Raw genomic sequence first — 14,825 nt, 5'->3', positions numbered from 1 at the left:
ACAGAAGATGCACGTTGTAGATGGCCTGGTAAACCATACTTTTCTGGATCTTGAAATCTGTTTAAATGTCTATAAAATGCATCCACTTCGCCTTGCTGGCATGGACAACAAACATTGTATTTGTTTTTTGTGGACAGTTTGCACTAAAATGCCCCAAAAAAACACCACCCTGTCACACTTCACAGACAGACACACATCTGATGAAGGGGCACGCCCAAAGGCGCTAATGTAGCCCATCACATAAACTTCCCCACTGTAAAATCAAACACAACCAAACACTGGATTGTGAATAAAAGACGACAACTCCCTCAACCGCACCCATCTGACAGACCAATGCCATTGTTGTGCACGCCTTAGACTATGGTGGTCCAGCTCTGGGCAGTGGGGCATCACATGGGCAGACAGTGGTATGCGCTCGCTCTGTATGCATTCCATAACATATGTATACTCCAAGTACAGCATTATATATTTGCACACACAACACAAGTATATGCGCATTATCCATCTACAAACGCGCTCACCCACAACGCATTTATCCACAATATTGTACATGCCTGCAACAGAACTGCGGTCATAAAATAACCACTAAATTAATTCCAATCTACAGAATGCACATGCAAAGAAATAAGGCAGCCCAGGCACCCTCTCCCTGTGCCATAGCAACGCCGACAACAAAGCGGCGGGCGTGCAACTCACCTTGCAGCTGCTTGAAGCGCCCCTCGAGCTGGTTGTAGTTGTAGGGTACCTGGGCGGTGTACGCTGGGGACATGGGCCCCGGCATGCTGGTCGCCCGCTGTAATTCCATTTAAAACAGATGTCGCGAAGGTGGCATGCACAAACACAAGCTGCTCACGGCGCGCGCGGCCACCGGCTTCCTTGGCCCTTCCCCGGGGAGACTCTTCAGCCTTCTGCATACACAGCTCGCGGTTCAAAATGCGACACGGGGAGGCGAGCTTTGTGCAAATTAATCAGTGCTGCAGCAGCATGCTCTTCACAGTCCGGGCCGGGGGAGGGGTGCAGCAATACAAAAATAAATAAATAATATGTACATATATGTATATTTAAGAAAAAGCTTCTAAGAGCATGCTGCTGAGAGGTGTGCCTGCCTTGCACTCGTGCTCTCTCCTCAGAGCTCCCCGCGCGCACACCTCCCCAGCCCTTCCTGCCGGGGTGTAATTCAATCAGTAGCCACTCACGGTGTATTTAGTGCTGATGTCACTCGATTAGCATAAGGCATTGTAGAGGGAACCCAGAACGTACCAAGTTGAAGTACGAGCAGGGGGGGAAGAGGTGGCAAAAAGAAACAGGAATCCAAGTCAGACGGCTGCAGGCATATATTTCACGAGGTCGGTCTCTCACAAAGTACTGTGATGAGGAAGTACTGCTCGCTTACTGAGCCCCTTACACGCACCAGTGTGCACACTGTAAAATAGTACGCCCCTGGACAAAAGTGGTGGAATTACAACCTTTTGTTAAGAGCCTCATGTAACGGGAAAAGTCTCAGATTACCGTCAAAGGAGAACGAGAACGCGTTCGCTTCAGGTACCTTTCAGATGGGGTTGGGTTTGAGGAGAGATCATTGGAAAATGGGTCCCGCTTCATTTCAGAAGCCTATACTAGAGCCACAAATCCTATGCAGATTACTTAATCTTTATGGAAATTATTTTCAAAATACTCATTTTCAAGCAGTAGATTATAGAAACAAAACCTTCACTCCGAAACAAAAATATAAGAAGTGAGTTATCCGGTGGCAGTACAGCTTCCCAAGTTTACAAAAAAAAAAAATAGAAACAAATAAAAAAACAACCTGAGACTAGAGAGCAAAGGATGAGCAGAGGCAAGAAGGAGTGTGAATATGTAGGTTAACGGATGGGGAAAGCAAAGAAATAGGTGCTCCTATGGAGTGCTAAGAATAAAAGATTAAAAGCACGAGGAAGAGTCGGGGTGCAACAATGGAGTGCAGAAGAAGTAAAAGGCACAGCAGAAAGAGAGGGACACACATTTAAAACAAGCACACAAGGAGGAGAAAAGAAATAACATGCACTTCAATAGTGTAAAAAAGAGGAAGTTAAAGTAGTTCCCTGATTGTAAGCAATGGAAGGATACAACTCATCCAGTCAGAAACACTGTAATAAAAACATATGCTCCAGGGGAATGTCAAGCACAACAAAAGGAATGAAAGCAATTGAATAAGAAGCAAGGAAATGAGATTGATAAACAAGGCCACCAATAATCAGCAATGGGCTCACCTGAAGCCCACTCTAAGTTCTGGAGTTGAACACAAGCATTTTGGTCTGCACAAGCGGCCGAATCAATCTTTCTCTGGAGAGAGGCATGTACAGCTGTCCATTTTCTTCAGAGCGTGACAGTGGCTTTCAGCCAGTCCTGTTTTTCAGCCTGCAGAGAAGCATACTGGGACACGTAGTTTAATTTTCCTTAGCCTTGGTGTGGGCCTTTAAGTCTCATGAGGGGAGGCAAGTTGACTGTACCAGAACAGTGTTTATTCATTGTATCAGTGTTTGGAATTTATATAGAGCTTTATCGGCTGTAAGTCTGGCATAGCAGCCCTTTTGGTAGTCCGCGAATGACTTTCCATGCAGTTATAGCCAATCTCAGGGAACTCGAGACCATGAATGCCAACATCAACATAGCTTCCTGCTGCACACGTCTTTCTTGTTTTCACCTGTGCCAGACATTGTCAGGAAGCATGCCACATGGAAAACATTCCTCTCCTGAGGTTCCCGCACTCGTTCAGTCTCTTCTGCCCACGCAGCATCCAAACCACCTCCAACCAGAACCGGTTTTAGGGATGTTTGTCCTGCATTGCACCTGAGGCTAATTTTGTTCAGATAAATATTTGTTTGTGAGAGTTGTACAGAGCACAATGTCAACTGAACTGACTGTAGGATTTGTGGAGAGCGAGCAATAGATGAACAGAAATGTTTTAATCATGCAAACCACTTGTTTTTACTAAGGCCAAAATCCACTCCATTGGTCTTTAAGGTAGTGTGTGTTCGTATGTCATGCGTTTACGTATGCCAACCCTAGCTGGGAAGTAACAAGGTGCTGTATAGAACAGCAGGAAACAACTGGTAGTGTACAAGAAAAACAATACATTAGGGAGGATGAGCGTAGGCGGCCGAGTTCTCTCTCTCATACAGGCCTCAGACAGAAAGAGCTAGGTCTTTAAGGATGGGGTTTCCATTAAAGAGATGAACTTCACTTCTACAATAAAGTGTAGGAGTTTATAGGCCCAGGAGGCTCCCAGTTATGGACACACCCGCCACCTCCAAATCAACAAAATGAATAACATGATCTCAAGCTCTCTTCATTTGGGTACACACAGGTCATGTTGATAAACAGAAAACATAACATTAAAACAAATATTTGTAATCAAGCATTATCAAACAAAAATTACAATTCTTAAGGCATTATCATATTGACAGGCCACAGCAAATGGCACACTTCTATCTAGCAGATCCATCTGGATAATTTAAAAAACAATATTTACAGCCAAGTACACAATTACTGATTTCAGGATGAGCTGCACAGCACTCAGGCCCATCTTGAGCTCATTTATACCTGGACCACACAGATGACACCACCTGCATCCCTGGTGGGCGGTCCTGGCCTTCAGCCCAGAAATTAACATGCCAGGATCCCACTCCTCCCTCACCTCCAGGTACAAATGGGTACATTACATAGGGTTACAGTCATTATATAATAATTTCTTTTTAGCCAAGGGGGAGATTAGGTGATTGACCAGAATCACAGGATGTTCTGATGCAGGGTGTGTGCTGGAATGGCGTTTTAGATATTGGCCCAAGAGCTTCAAAAGATTTGCCTTCATTACAGACAGGGATCAATTGTGGAACCAGCCCTGGCATTTCCCAGTAGGGACAGTTCAGCCAGTCATGAAGTAAGATGTGCTCAGATAACTCATCAGCACCTCAGACGGATTTGAGCATTTCTGTCTAACACCCTGTGATATCTAGTATTTGTAGGCATTTTCACATGGTCAGCAAAACGCAATCCCAATCCTGCCCATGTATTACATTTAATTATGATACAATTAGTGAATCCATTGCCTGTGTGTGTGAGAAAGTGCCATCATTCTTGCATGGTATGTCCCCACTTTTGCTGAATTGCTTAATGTACTTTGACTGAGTGTGCCCTGGACTCCTGCCAATCAGGTGCCCAAGGCCAATGTTCCGTCCCTAAAACACAAAACCCAAATTGGCAAACCCTGGCCACATGTCATCCCCTGGTAAATGGTACCCCAGGTACCCAGGGCCTTGTGACCAGGGAAGGCCTCTAAGGGCTGCAGCACTCACTGTGCCACCCTTATAGGCCCTGTACCCTTACACACACACACACACTGCCCTTGCAGGCTGAGTGTCTGGGTACAAGACAAAACAAAGAGTAGACATGGCACACATGCCTGTGTGCCATACCCACCATCTACACTGCCATGGCATACATCAGCCACCCCTCTAGCTGGGTGCCCTAGGCCAATGGTGTGGGCACAGGAGCAGGAGCCCTGTGCCCCTACAGTACCCAGGTCCATTCCTGGGCCCTATAAGTGCAGTGCTGCCATTAAGAGTATATGGTGCTGCGAGCTCGTCAAACACGAATTCCACAGCACCATAATGGCAACACTGAAGACTGAAGTTTGGTATCAAAATTCTCAGCACATTAAACCCACACTGATGCCAGTGTGGTAATTAATGTACCAAGCACCCCAGAGGGCATCTTAGAGATGCCCCCTGAAACCTAACCTACAATCCACGTCTGTGCTGAGGCTGCCTAGGCTGCCACACAGTAGGCATGTTGCTGGACCCCTGGGTAGGAGAGCCCCTGCTCTCCTGGGTCTGCAACAATGCACATCCTGGGCGAGGTGCTAAATCTCCTCCCCCAGGATGGTCAGGGGGAAGCTTCAAAGGCATGTCGCCTCTGTGAGCTTCCCCAGGCCACTGCAACCCCCGACTCTGGTGGGAAGCTTGGCCTGGCACCCCAAATAAGGACAGGGGATGTGCCAGCCTGCCAACCCCTCCCTTCAGGTGGGGGAGGCGAGGTGAAGCACATCTCCGGGCTCTCACCATCTTGAAAATGGGAAGCCCTGCCCAATCAGGACTAGGCTACTGCCCCCCTCCCACAGGACAGAGGCAGGATAGGGGGTGTTCCCACCCCAGGACAGGGACCCATTGGTCCCTGCCCTTCTCCTACTTGTAACACCCCTAAATCTAGTATTTAGGGGCACCCTGAACCTTCCTTCCCCAGATTCCAAAATCCGAAGAAGAGCTAGAAGAAAGAAGACCTGCCCTGCAGCTGCTGAAAAAAGGAAGACACCAACTGCTTTGGCCCCAGCCCTACCAGCCTGTCGACCCTCGAACCTGCTCCTGCTCCAACCCGGCAACTCTTGTGGCCAGCACCCTCACAAACCCCAGAGGACCTGACTACCTTTTGACTCTAAGCCCCCTGGGACTCCCATGAGTAGAGGCTCTACTCAAAACCTATTTCTAATCCCTGGCAGCAGCCCGGAACCGCGAACCCAGCACACTCTGCACCCGCCAAGCCTGGCCTGTGCCGGAGTGAACAAAGACCACGAGGACGACCCCACAGAGACTGTGACCCCGAGTCCGGCACCCAAGGACCTCCCTCGACACTCCTGAAGAAGCCTGCAGCCTCAGAACCAGGTGCCCCCCCCCAACCGCGATCAACAGAGGGTCAGATTTCCCGACACCAAAAGGCACCCATGCACCCGGCGCCCCGCGGCTCCCTGTGCCCAATCCCAGGGTACCTACCTATCCTCCAACTACCCAACTTACCTCTCGAAGTGGTGGTGGCACCTGAAGAATCTTCGTCCCCGAGCTTGCAGTCTTTTTCTAAACCGGAGATTTCCCATTGAAATCAATTGAGCGCCCGAAGGCTCAAAAGCACCCTGCACCCAGCCGCCCGAGTGGCCCTGGCAGTGCAACCTCTACACCTATCTACTTCCCCACTTGCCCTGAGTAAGTGACCAGGAGCCCAGCTCCCACAGCCGCGTGGCCTGCTAGACAGCAGCCAACAACCAAGGCCCCCCTACCTCTCATAGGATAACATTGGGCCTAACTCTCTCTGCACCCGGCCGCCCTTGTGCCGCTGAGGGTAAACCAACTGTACCTACCTGACCCTGGGAGACTATGCCCAGAACCTTAACTCTGCCAGTCGAGTACTTACCTTTAAACCGATAACTCAATTTTCTCCATAGGGTAACATTGACTGGCTTTTTCCTGAAATTTCTTCTAAGTGTGGACTTTTCAAAACTTAAAATATTCACCAAAAATCAGCCGAGTAGCGAAAACGAAAATACTCACCTGCTCTTAGGTGAGCTCCCAGGGCTGGATCTTGGTGCCCAGCACGGACTCTGAAAAATACTTACAACTGTACTTACCAGTAACCCAATTTTCTCCCATAGGAAATCATTGACTGTTTTTCTGTGAAATTTCTTCGAAGTGTCAATTTCTGCAATCTTTAAATATTCTTTAAAACTCGTAAAATATCTGAAAACGTAATTACTTACCTGTTTTGTCTAAAGGTCCCAGTACTGAGTCTAGGCACCCAGTACTGGATTACAAAAGTAACGAGAACATACTATACCTGCAACTTAAATTTTCTGCCATAGGGAATCATTGACTGTTTTCTATGAAATATTTTCAGTGTCAACTTTGAAAATAGCAAAATATTGTCTAAAAATCATCACAGTAATTAAGTTGACTTTTATCACTTGATTCCAAGTACTGACCCAGGACTGAATTTAGGATCCAGTCCTGTAATTCCAAAAGTAATCCTAAAAGTAATCTGTGGCAAATAACTTGAAACTTCTATTGAACTCACTGCATTATTGTGTTTAGAATTGTGATGCCTATTGCAACCCCTTGTAACGTTCTACAAAAGTCAATTGCATATTGCAAAAGTATTTATATAAAGCATCTCATTCTGAGAAAGTATATTTTAATACCTATTGTTGGTTTTAAAATAAAACAAGCATATATATATATTTTTTGTAAAACAAATTTTATTCGTCAAAGACACATCCAGCGAAGCTCTGTGACCCAGAGACTTCAACCATATCAAAAGACAACATACCAGTTTTGACATTTTTCTCATGAAGTATCGTATACAGACTACAAAAAAGACATGCAGAACCAAAGCAGTCCCCTCCCTTAAAAAAACATAACACCACCCCCCACCCCACTCCCCTACCCATCGCACTGTCCATCCAGTCAAAGCAGCAGATCTATGCACAACTACTATTCTGTTCCGTCCATGACCCATACCCCCCAGACCCGGCTGTGCCTGGTACGCCAGTGTGCCATGCCTCTTTAAAGCTAGAGGGAGATGGTCCACCACCCACCCAACTATTCCTCCAATATGGGCTCTAAGTCCAGTCCCCTGTAGTCCGCCCAGCGCTTCCATATTTTATAATGTTTACGGGGGCAGCCCCGTGCCACATAGATGGGGGCCTCCAGTCCCATACAAAAATCGAGACCGGTCTTCCAGACAGATAGTGAAGGTGCGGCTGTCACCTTCCACGCCCTCGCTATATCTCGCTTGGCTAGAGTAAAACCCAGGAACATCAGATGGTGCTTATAGACATTGCCCCCTATATCCTCCATCACATGCAAGAGCACCAGTTTGGGGGACCGTGGGAGATCCCAACCCAGCACCTCTGACAGACAGGTCAAGACCCCCCGCCAGAACCTAGTTAACACAGGGCAGTCCCATATCGTGTGTAGCAGCGTCCCCTCTGCATTCAGGCAACGGAGGCAATGCGGAGAGGCCACCAGGCCCGCCTTATACAACCTAACTCTAGTGAAATAGACTCTGTGCAGATACTTAAACTGGATGAGCCGAAGGCTCACAGCGACAGCCGCCCCGCGCGGCGGGGCCAGAGCCTCCGTCCAGTCCTCCTCCTCCAGCTGACCCACATCCCCCTCCCAAACCTCACGGAGATGCTGCAACGACGGGGAGCAGTGAGTTACCAGGGACTGATACAAGCATATATTTTTTATATATAAATCATTAGCCTAGAGTTCAGTTATTGAGTGTGTGAGACCATTTGCTGGCTGAGTGTGTGCATCAAATGCTTTACACTGTCCTCTGATACTGCCTTACTGCTCGACCAAGCTACCACTTTAGAGAGTAAGGATATAGCTAACTTTAGCCTCTGCCAAACCTCTGGGGACTGTGGACTCTGTACGCCCTGTACCTATTTGGGAACAGTATATACAGAGTCACTTTCTCACAGTGTTCCGCTCCAAAAAATAAATAGCAGTCCTTCAAAGGCCACCTTCCCTACACCATATGTGGGTCTCCACAGAAACAGATTACGATTTTGAAAACAGCTGGGTCACAATCCACATACAATGTACAATTGCACTAGTGGCATAACAAAACTCTGCACATGCATGTTCATTTGACTTCACAACTAGCATTACATTTGGAGACAATATAAAAAAAAAACAGTAGTTCATTAACTAATCCCCCAAGAGTACAACAAAGGATTTTAAAAATCACTGCGCTATGCATTCATCATTGTGGTACTTGTCCATCGCATCAGGATTGAGGATAATATTAAGTAAAAGAATAGCACTTGTAACAACGCATACGTTTTCTAAGCATGCCATTACAACACAAGTTGTTACAATGACGCGTTGTTACATTGCATGCCATTACAACACAGGTAATTACAACGACTTGCTGTGGGGGGGGGGGGGGGGGGCGCTCTGGAGTTTGAAATAGTCTAATTTACTATTCCAACTCCAGTGTGTGCAACAGTAGGGAAGGTGTTGGATTTCCTTGGGAACCGGAGGTTGTTGCCATTATTAAGTGATGTTCTGTGTATGCACATTCCCCTTAGCAGATCACCAAAAGAGACTGGTACCCATATCAATAGGCCTGAGCAAATCAAGCACAGGAAACACCATATAAGAGATCAGATCCAAGGCAATACGAAAATACAATCAATAGCTTCCTGCTGAGGGCAATGCCTTTGATTAACTGCCTTCTCCCAGTTCACTTTAGCAGCACGATTAAACCCACAAATCTGTATTAACCTTGCCGATGTAGTCGCTTCTCAAAATTTGTAATTTTGTTTTTGTTTGATGTCTGCTCTCATGTTTCATATCATAAATGAATGCTAATCATACAATACAAATAGGTACTTTTTGAAAGGCCCTGTATGGTACAGAATGCACATGAACTAGGCTCCCAAACCCCCAAACTTTGCTGATCATAGTAAATTGCCCATACCCAGGCAATTGCCCAGGCAAGCGTCAGCAACAATGAAGCTATTTAATGTGCCAGGCTCATGCTTGCATGTGGATCCGCCATCTAACCCAGCTCTCCCAATGGTAGTACTGGGTTTTTTCCCTGGTATGTGATGCTGGCATTGAAGAACAGCATCTGCGTTCAAGGTTGGTGGGACCTTATCTTGGGGAAATCTATTTGCTGTAAAGGAACTTCAGAGGAGGCAGTGGTAGGGGGACACAACGGAGAAGCGTAGGGAAGCAACATGGGTGATGGTCTTGCTACAGGACGGCAGGAACCGGCTTGCGCTCACTGGAATAGATGCTTGAGCCTTGTTCTGCTTAGGTGCTGGTGCCGAGTGTTGGACAGGCGAATGTCTCCCCTTAGGTAGTGAAGGTCGAGACTATTACTTTAACTTGAAACCTGATTATGGAGGCTGCCACATACATGGGCAAGTATCCCATTTGTTCAGTTCCTATGTGTGGAGTATACCTCACCGAGCTCTTCCATCGCAGAAGCAGTGCGCATCTTCAACAGAGCACAAGCCACTGAGAAGGGATTTCTGTGTGTCAGTAACCGCGCCCATGGAGTTGAAGGCACTTGAGTCTGAATGGAAAACATCCCTTCAAGGGGAAGACTCCTATCCAATCCTCCAACATAAGTAACATTTCTGTTAATTTGTATTTGAAGTGTACATTTTCCATAGCAGCCAGTTGGGAAGGTTTCTGAATCCATGAGAAGGAATCTATGCTGCTATTCCTTTTCCCATCATAAACATGCAAGTAGCATCTTGGGTGTCCGGTTAGGACACGTTCTGTTCTGCTACTTATCAATACTATGATGGTTAATGCCTTTAAAGGGAACACTTTCACTTCCAGGCTGTAGATTTGGAATTGTACTGTATGCAGACTATTCTAAACACTCAATCCCAAAATGTTTTCATCACAAATTTCCTCCAGCGATTGTCGGCATCGCCCTGTTTGAGTTTCTGAAGGTAGACTTGAGCCCATTACATCCTCCAAAGAACTGTTTGCTGTATTATTGCCAGTTTGAGAACTGGCCTGTTTTACTGGCATTCGTCATCAATTTCCTAGGTTCAATTTATTTTGTTTTTTTTACTCTGAACCAATTTCTCACTCTCCTGGTGGATCTTACGATCTCGTACCTTGCAACCGATGCTCAGGGATGGATGGATGGGTACCCTTTTGGCATGTCCTGAGAATGCTGTTTGAGCCAAAGCACTGAGGCGTGCAAGCTAGCACTCTGAGTGTTTTCAATAATTATCCCGAGCCTCTCCTCTCCTCAAAGTGAATTTTCTTGCTTGCCCAGGATAATAATATTTTAAATTTCAAAATAATGATGGGGTTTGCTCGGCAAAGGCAATGACTAAAACTGTATGGTTGATCAGGTACATAACTGTGTACCAATCATTAGTGCTGTGTGGCCGAAAAGTGTGAGGGGCCCACGGCATCTCAATTCTGGCTGTCTTTGCTAGCCAAGAATGGCGCTGGTGAGCTTCTTTTTCCTTACTTGCATTACCGTGCATAGATTCGGTAATCTACGCTAGTAAGGGTGACACTCTTATAAGACTATAAGCATTTAAACAGAGCCTTTCTCTACCACAACCTACCTAGCTCCAGTGGTGGTAATGAGAAGTTTCACCAAATCTAGTCTCTGGATAGGTAGGTATGCAGTTGGTCCAAGATAAGCCCTGAGTGAGAAGTGAGCGGCTGGAGGCAATGGGCTTCAAGGTTACCTGCTGGATATTTTCTGTCTCGTAATTGTTCAGGTTGCCTTCATCTGTGGGATGCAGAAGCTCCCCTGTTATTGGCCAAACTTTGCCCACAAACTGGATATGGTCTATTTTACTTGGGAAACATTGTTTACAACGCATTCGATACATCGCATGTCTTTACAACGCAAGTCGTTACGACACGTTGTTACATCGCATGCCATTACACCAACTTGCTGTAGGGGGCAGAAGGTGTTGGATTTGTTGGATTTGCACACACTGGAGTTGGAATAGTAGATTATACTATTCCAAATAGCAGCGCCCCCCTACAGCAAGTCGTTGTGACGACTTGCGTTGTAATGACATGCGTAGAAAACGCATGTGTTGTACCGAGTGCTATTCAACACAAATACCCAGGACTAAGTTCCTTAAACAATCTAGAATCTAAAACAAATTTAAAATGCAAAAGAAAACAAAACTAGTTAGATCGAAACCTGGAAGAAGGAAACTAGGTACATGAAAGACATACCGCTTAGTAATGATCTACCGAATGATACCATTATGCTGCTGTGGCCCTTTATGGGAAAGTGTTTAGGATAAAGCGTGCCCATCACAATGACGACAATTCTAATTAAACATGTGGACAACAGGAGAGTCACATTGCTAAGACACCAAAAACCACAAGAAGAAACTCAAGAGTTTAATTCACCTGAGGTTACTAAAAAAATATTGAATCTTTAATGGGGTAATGAAGGGACATCCACTGTACCATAGGGAGAATAAATCTAGACAGCAGAGAACAGACAAAAAGGACTAGCAGGATGGCAGTGTATTTTTTTACTTTTCCAGGTAGAAATTGTCATTTCCCCCAAAAAGCTGAGAAATGGACAGAAAGAATAAGACTTTGTTCAATGAAGCTGTAGCTCAAACACCTTTAGCAGACTGAGAATAGGATACTGCTACAAGAGACAAGCCCCAAATACCCACTCTGTTTTTCAAAAGTAGTACAAAGGTTTTGCATAGCAAACTAAAAGTCTCCTGCATGGCTCCAAAAGGACGTAAGAAAAGAGAAGGGAAAAGAAAGAGAAAATACCATAAGTGCGAAGGTTAAAGGGGCTACCACCAAATCAGGGGGGGAAACCGATCCACCCGACAATAAAGAGCAAAACAGATGATATTGATTCTTCTACCATGAGAGAATTGACTGATGTATAAAATGCAGCTACCAATCCAAAAGTGAATACTGTAAACCTATGGGGACAAGCCTTTGATCAGAAAAGAAATAACAATTTGTAGTCCGTGCCATGACTAGGCATTGCGGCATGAGGAGTATACCAATGATGAAGCATGCCACCTTTGGTGGGTGAGGGAATTCGTCCTTTTAAAAGGGATATTCCTTTGTGGCTAGGTCTTTGTTTTTGACAGTTGCTTATTATTTGTTAGACCCAAGGGTTTCGTGATTGTGATATACATATCTATTGAAACCATAATGGATGAAAACCCATTTTTATAAATACTTGATGAAGGAAGGCCTTATGCAGCAACTTATACATTGAATTGCATTCTTGTGATTAAAAAGGTCTTATTTAATAAAACAAATCGCTCACTTGCACTTATTTTCACAATCCAAGGAACTTTGAAAAGTTGTCATCACAACCATGGGTAAAATCTCAGACTATCATCTTATGCACATAAGATATATGTGGTAGGCACCCATCTACTCTGCTGAGCCACAGACAGTGAAATTATGGATTTGCCTAATGACCTATGTGTGGGTAGTGTCTTTCCCATCATGCATGTGGTAGTCTGGTTTGTACATAGATTGCAACTGCTATCCTGGTTGCGGCCTGCTACTCCGGTGCACTGTTCAGCACGTGAGTTTCCGCACGCTACTGGTTTTCTGCGGTCCAGAGTGTGATTACAAAGATAAGTGAGTTGTGAGTAGTTTGTCACTGGGCATGCTGGGCAGTGCATCCTAGAAGCCGTCTGTGATGGGCAGTGGTTCACGGGTAGAGATCTGCTTGGGTGTGCCAGTGTCTGCTGGAAGGCGTTTTTGGGCATCTGCTCAGTCGTTGCAGGCTTCATGCTAGGGTTGCCAAATACTCGGCTGCCTGGTTTTGATCCAAGCTCAAGCTTCTCTCTTCCATGATCCTGCACTCCCGCTCACTTTACATCTCGCTTGTAGATTCTATGTCATCCCTAAGTTCTCTCTTTGCCCTGGTTTCCCCTTGTTTCTTCCTTTTACACCTTTATCTCCCTTGCTTTGGGTTAAAGTCTGATGATGAAAAATAAATCCCCACCTCCAAAAACGAATGCTAGTTCCCACCACCTTAAACCACTGGCACAAATTAAGCACCGACTACTTCTCTAGTACCTCTCTGTAGAGCTCTGGCTGGACTTTGAGAGGTACATTTAAAAAGAGGTCCCAGCTGTGTAAAACATCTTCAACATCAGAAACCGGCCCAAAAATCTAGGGCCAACTTCGTGTTTTATCTGCCACGGGTCATCGTCATCGCCCTCTTAAGTGCTTTTCAGCGCGCGCGGAGATATTCGCCTGCTTGAATGCTTCCCTCTATACACCTGTGATGGATCTGACCAGATCACTCTGGGAGCCCGAGGGCTGCTTCCGGGAGGGAGCCCGCATGCCAGTGCAGGCTGTGTGCAATTATTGTAATTCCGTCACTCGCGCTTCTGTACTAATCCCGAGCTTTACGCACACCATTTCCGAGCCGGGAAACAACACTGCACCTGCTTTGAAATAACAGAGCGTACACTACACCCAGAGTGCCCCGCCTTCGCCAAACAGGTGTTGCTATAGCTGCTGTGACCGCCTGAAGTGCAACCAGAGATAAGCGCGAGGCCGCGGCTCACCTTGTCAGCCAGGCCCGCGCGACGCTGCCCTTCTGAGCTGACAGCTCTCACTGACCAGCTTGGAACTTTCACCAGCACTGACCAAGACAATCGGTCTCTCGCTGGTGTGGCTTTACCAATGCTTGCTTTTGTAATGGTTTTGGCAAAACTGTATTGTTGGGAAAGTTACTGGGCTAGGGCTCTCATCAATCAAAAATGAATGGCTAAAAGCGAAAATATTTTGGGGGTTTCAAAAAAGTACAAATTGCCACAGTAGTCCTCTCACTGAAGAAAACTAATTTGTGTGGGGAGAGGTCTCTAGCGATAGCGCAGAATGCTGTCACTCACAGGGAAGTTAGCCAATGGCTGAAGTGGGCTGGCCCACTGCCCATTCTGTATACTGCAGTAAGCTGAAGAAAAATGTGAATGACACAACAAAAGACCAATATATGAAGTGGACTAGCAAAAGACCCTATTAGTATATTAGATTTATTTTTTTCATAAAATTAAAATGTCTTGGGTAATGCCATATTCAAAAAAGAAGCCTGTACAGGCTCGGAAAAGGGATGAAGAAAAGCCACTGTTTTATACTGTTCTCCTTTTTGTTAATCAGACAGTTTAAGTTTAGTTAAACAATACCCTCTGATCAACAGGAAGAGAAATGTACTTAGAAACGTTGCAACCAAAAATCCCTCAGCAATCTTCATCCATGGCCAATAGTGTGGTGCTCAGATAAAGGAGGGCAGTATGTCCTGGGAAGAATTTGACAAATTTAGCATGGGGCGGGGTTGATCAGAGAGAAGTATGCAGCAAATGGAGATGTGTATATGGAGGAATTTCCACAGCTGCCAAGTGGCCCATATTTAATGTATGAGACTTTCCAAGGTATTCATGGATTTCGTGTGTGACTGAGCAGGTGGAGTGTATGTGACTGGTTGTCCCAGTGAAGGTA

At 45.8% G+C, this 14,825-nt stretch overlaps 1 protein-coding gene across 2 annotated transcripts in view; it reads right to left on the bottom strand.

Moving 5' to 3' along the window:
* The window catches only part of SPTBN1 (spectrin beta, non-erythrocytic 1), a 543,544-nt gene that overhangs the window by 326,628 nt on the left and 202,091 nt on the right, over positions 1–14,825 (bottom strand). The window contains exon 1 of one of the 2 annotated variants that reach the window (XM_085612598.1): positions 697–1,201. The exons of the other annotated variant lie outside the window; for it this stretch is intronic. Coding sequence (XP_085468724.1) covers positions 697–805 — 109 coding nt within the window. The 5' untranslated portion in view covers positions 806–1,201. Of the gene's footprint in view, positions 1–696; positions 1,202–14,825 lie in introns of those variants that run through there. 2 annotated transcript variants of the gene reach the window in all.

This window comes from Triturus cristatus, chromosome 6 (genome assembly GCF_964204655.1).
Source record: "Triturus cristatus chromosome 6, aTriCri1.1, whole genome shotgun sequence".
NCBI classification, from domain to species: Eukaryota; Metazoa; Chordata; class Amphibia; order Caudata; family Salamandridae; genus Triturus; species Triturus cristatus.
The sequence above is the reverse complement of the archived record's forward strand: the minus strand, read 5'-3'. Positions and strand labels throughout refer to the sequence as shown.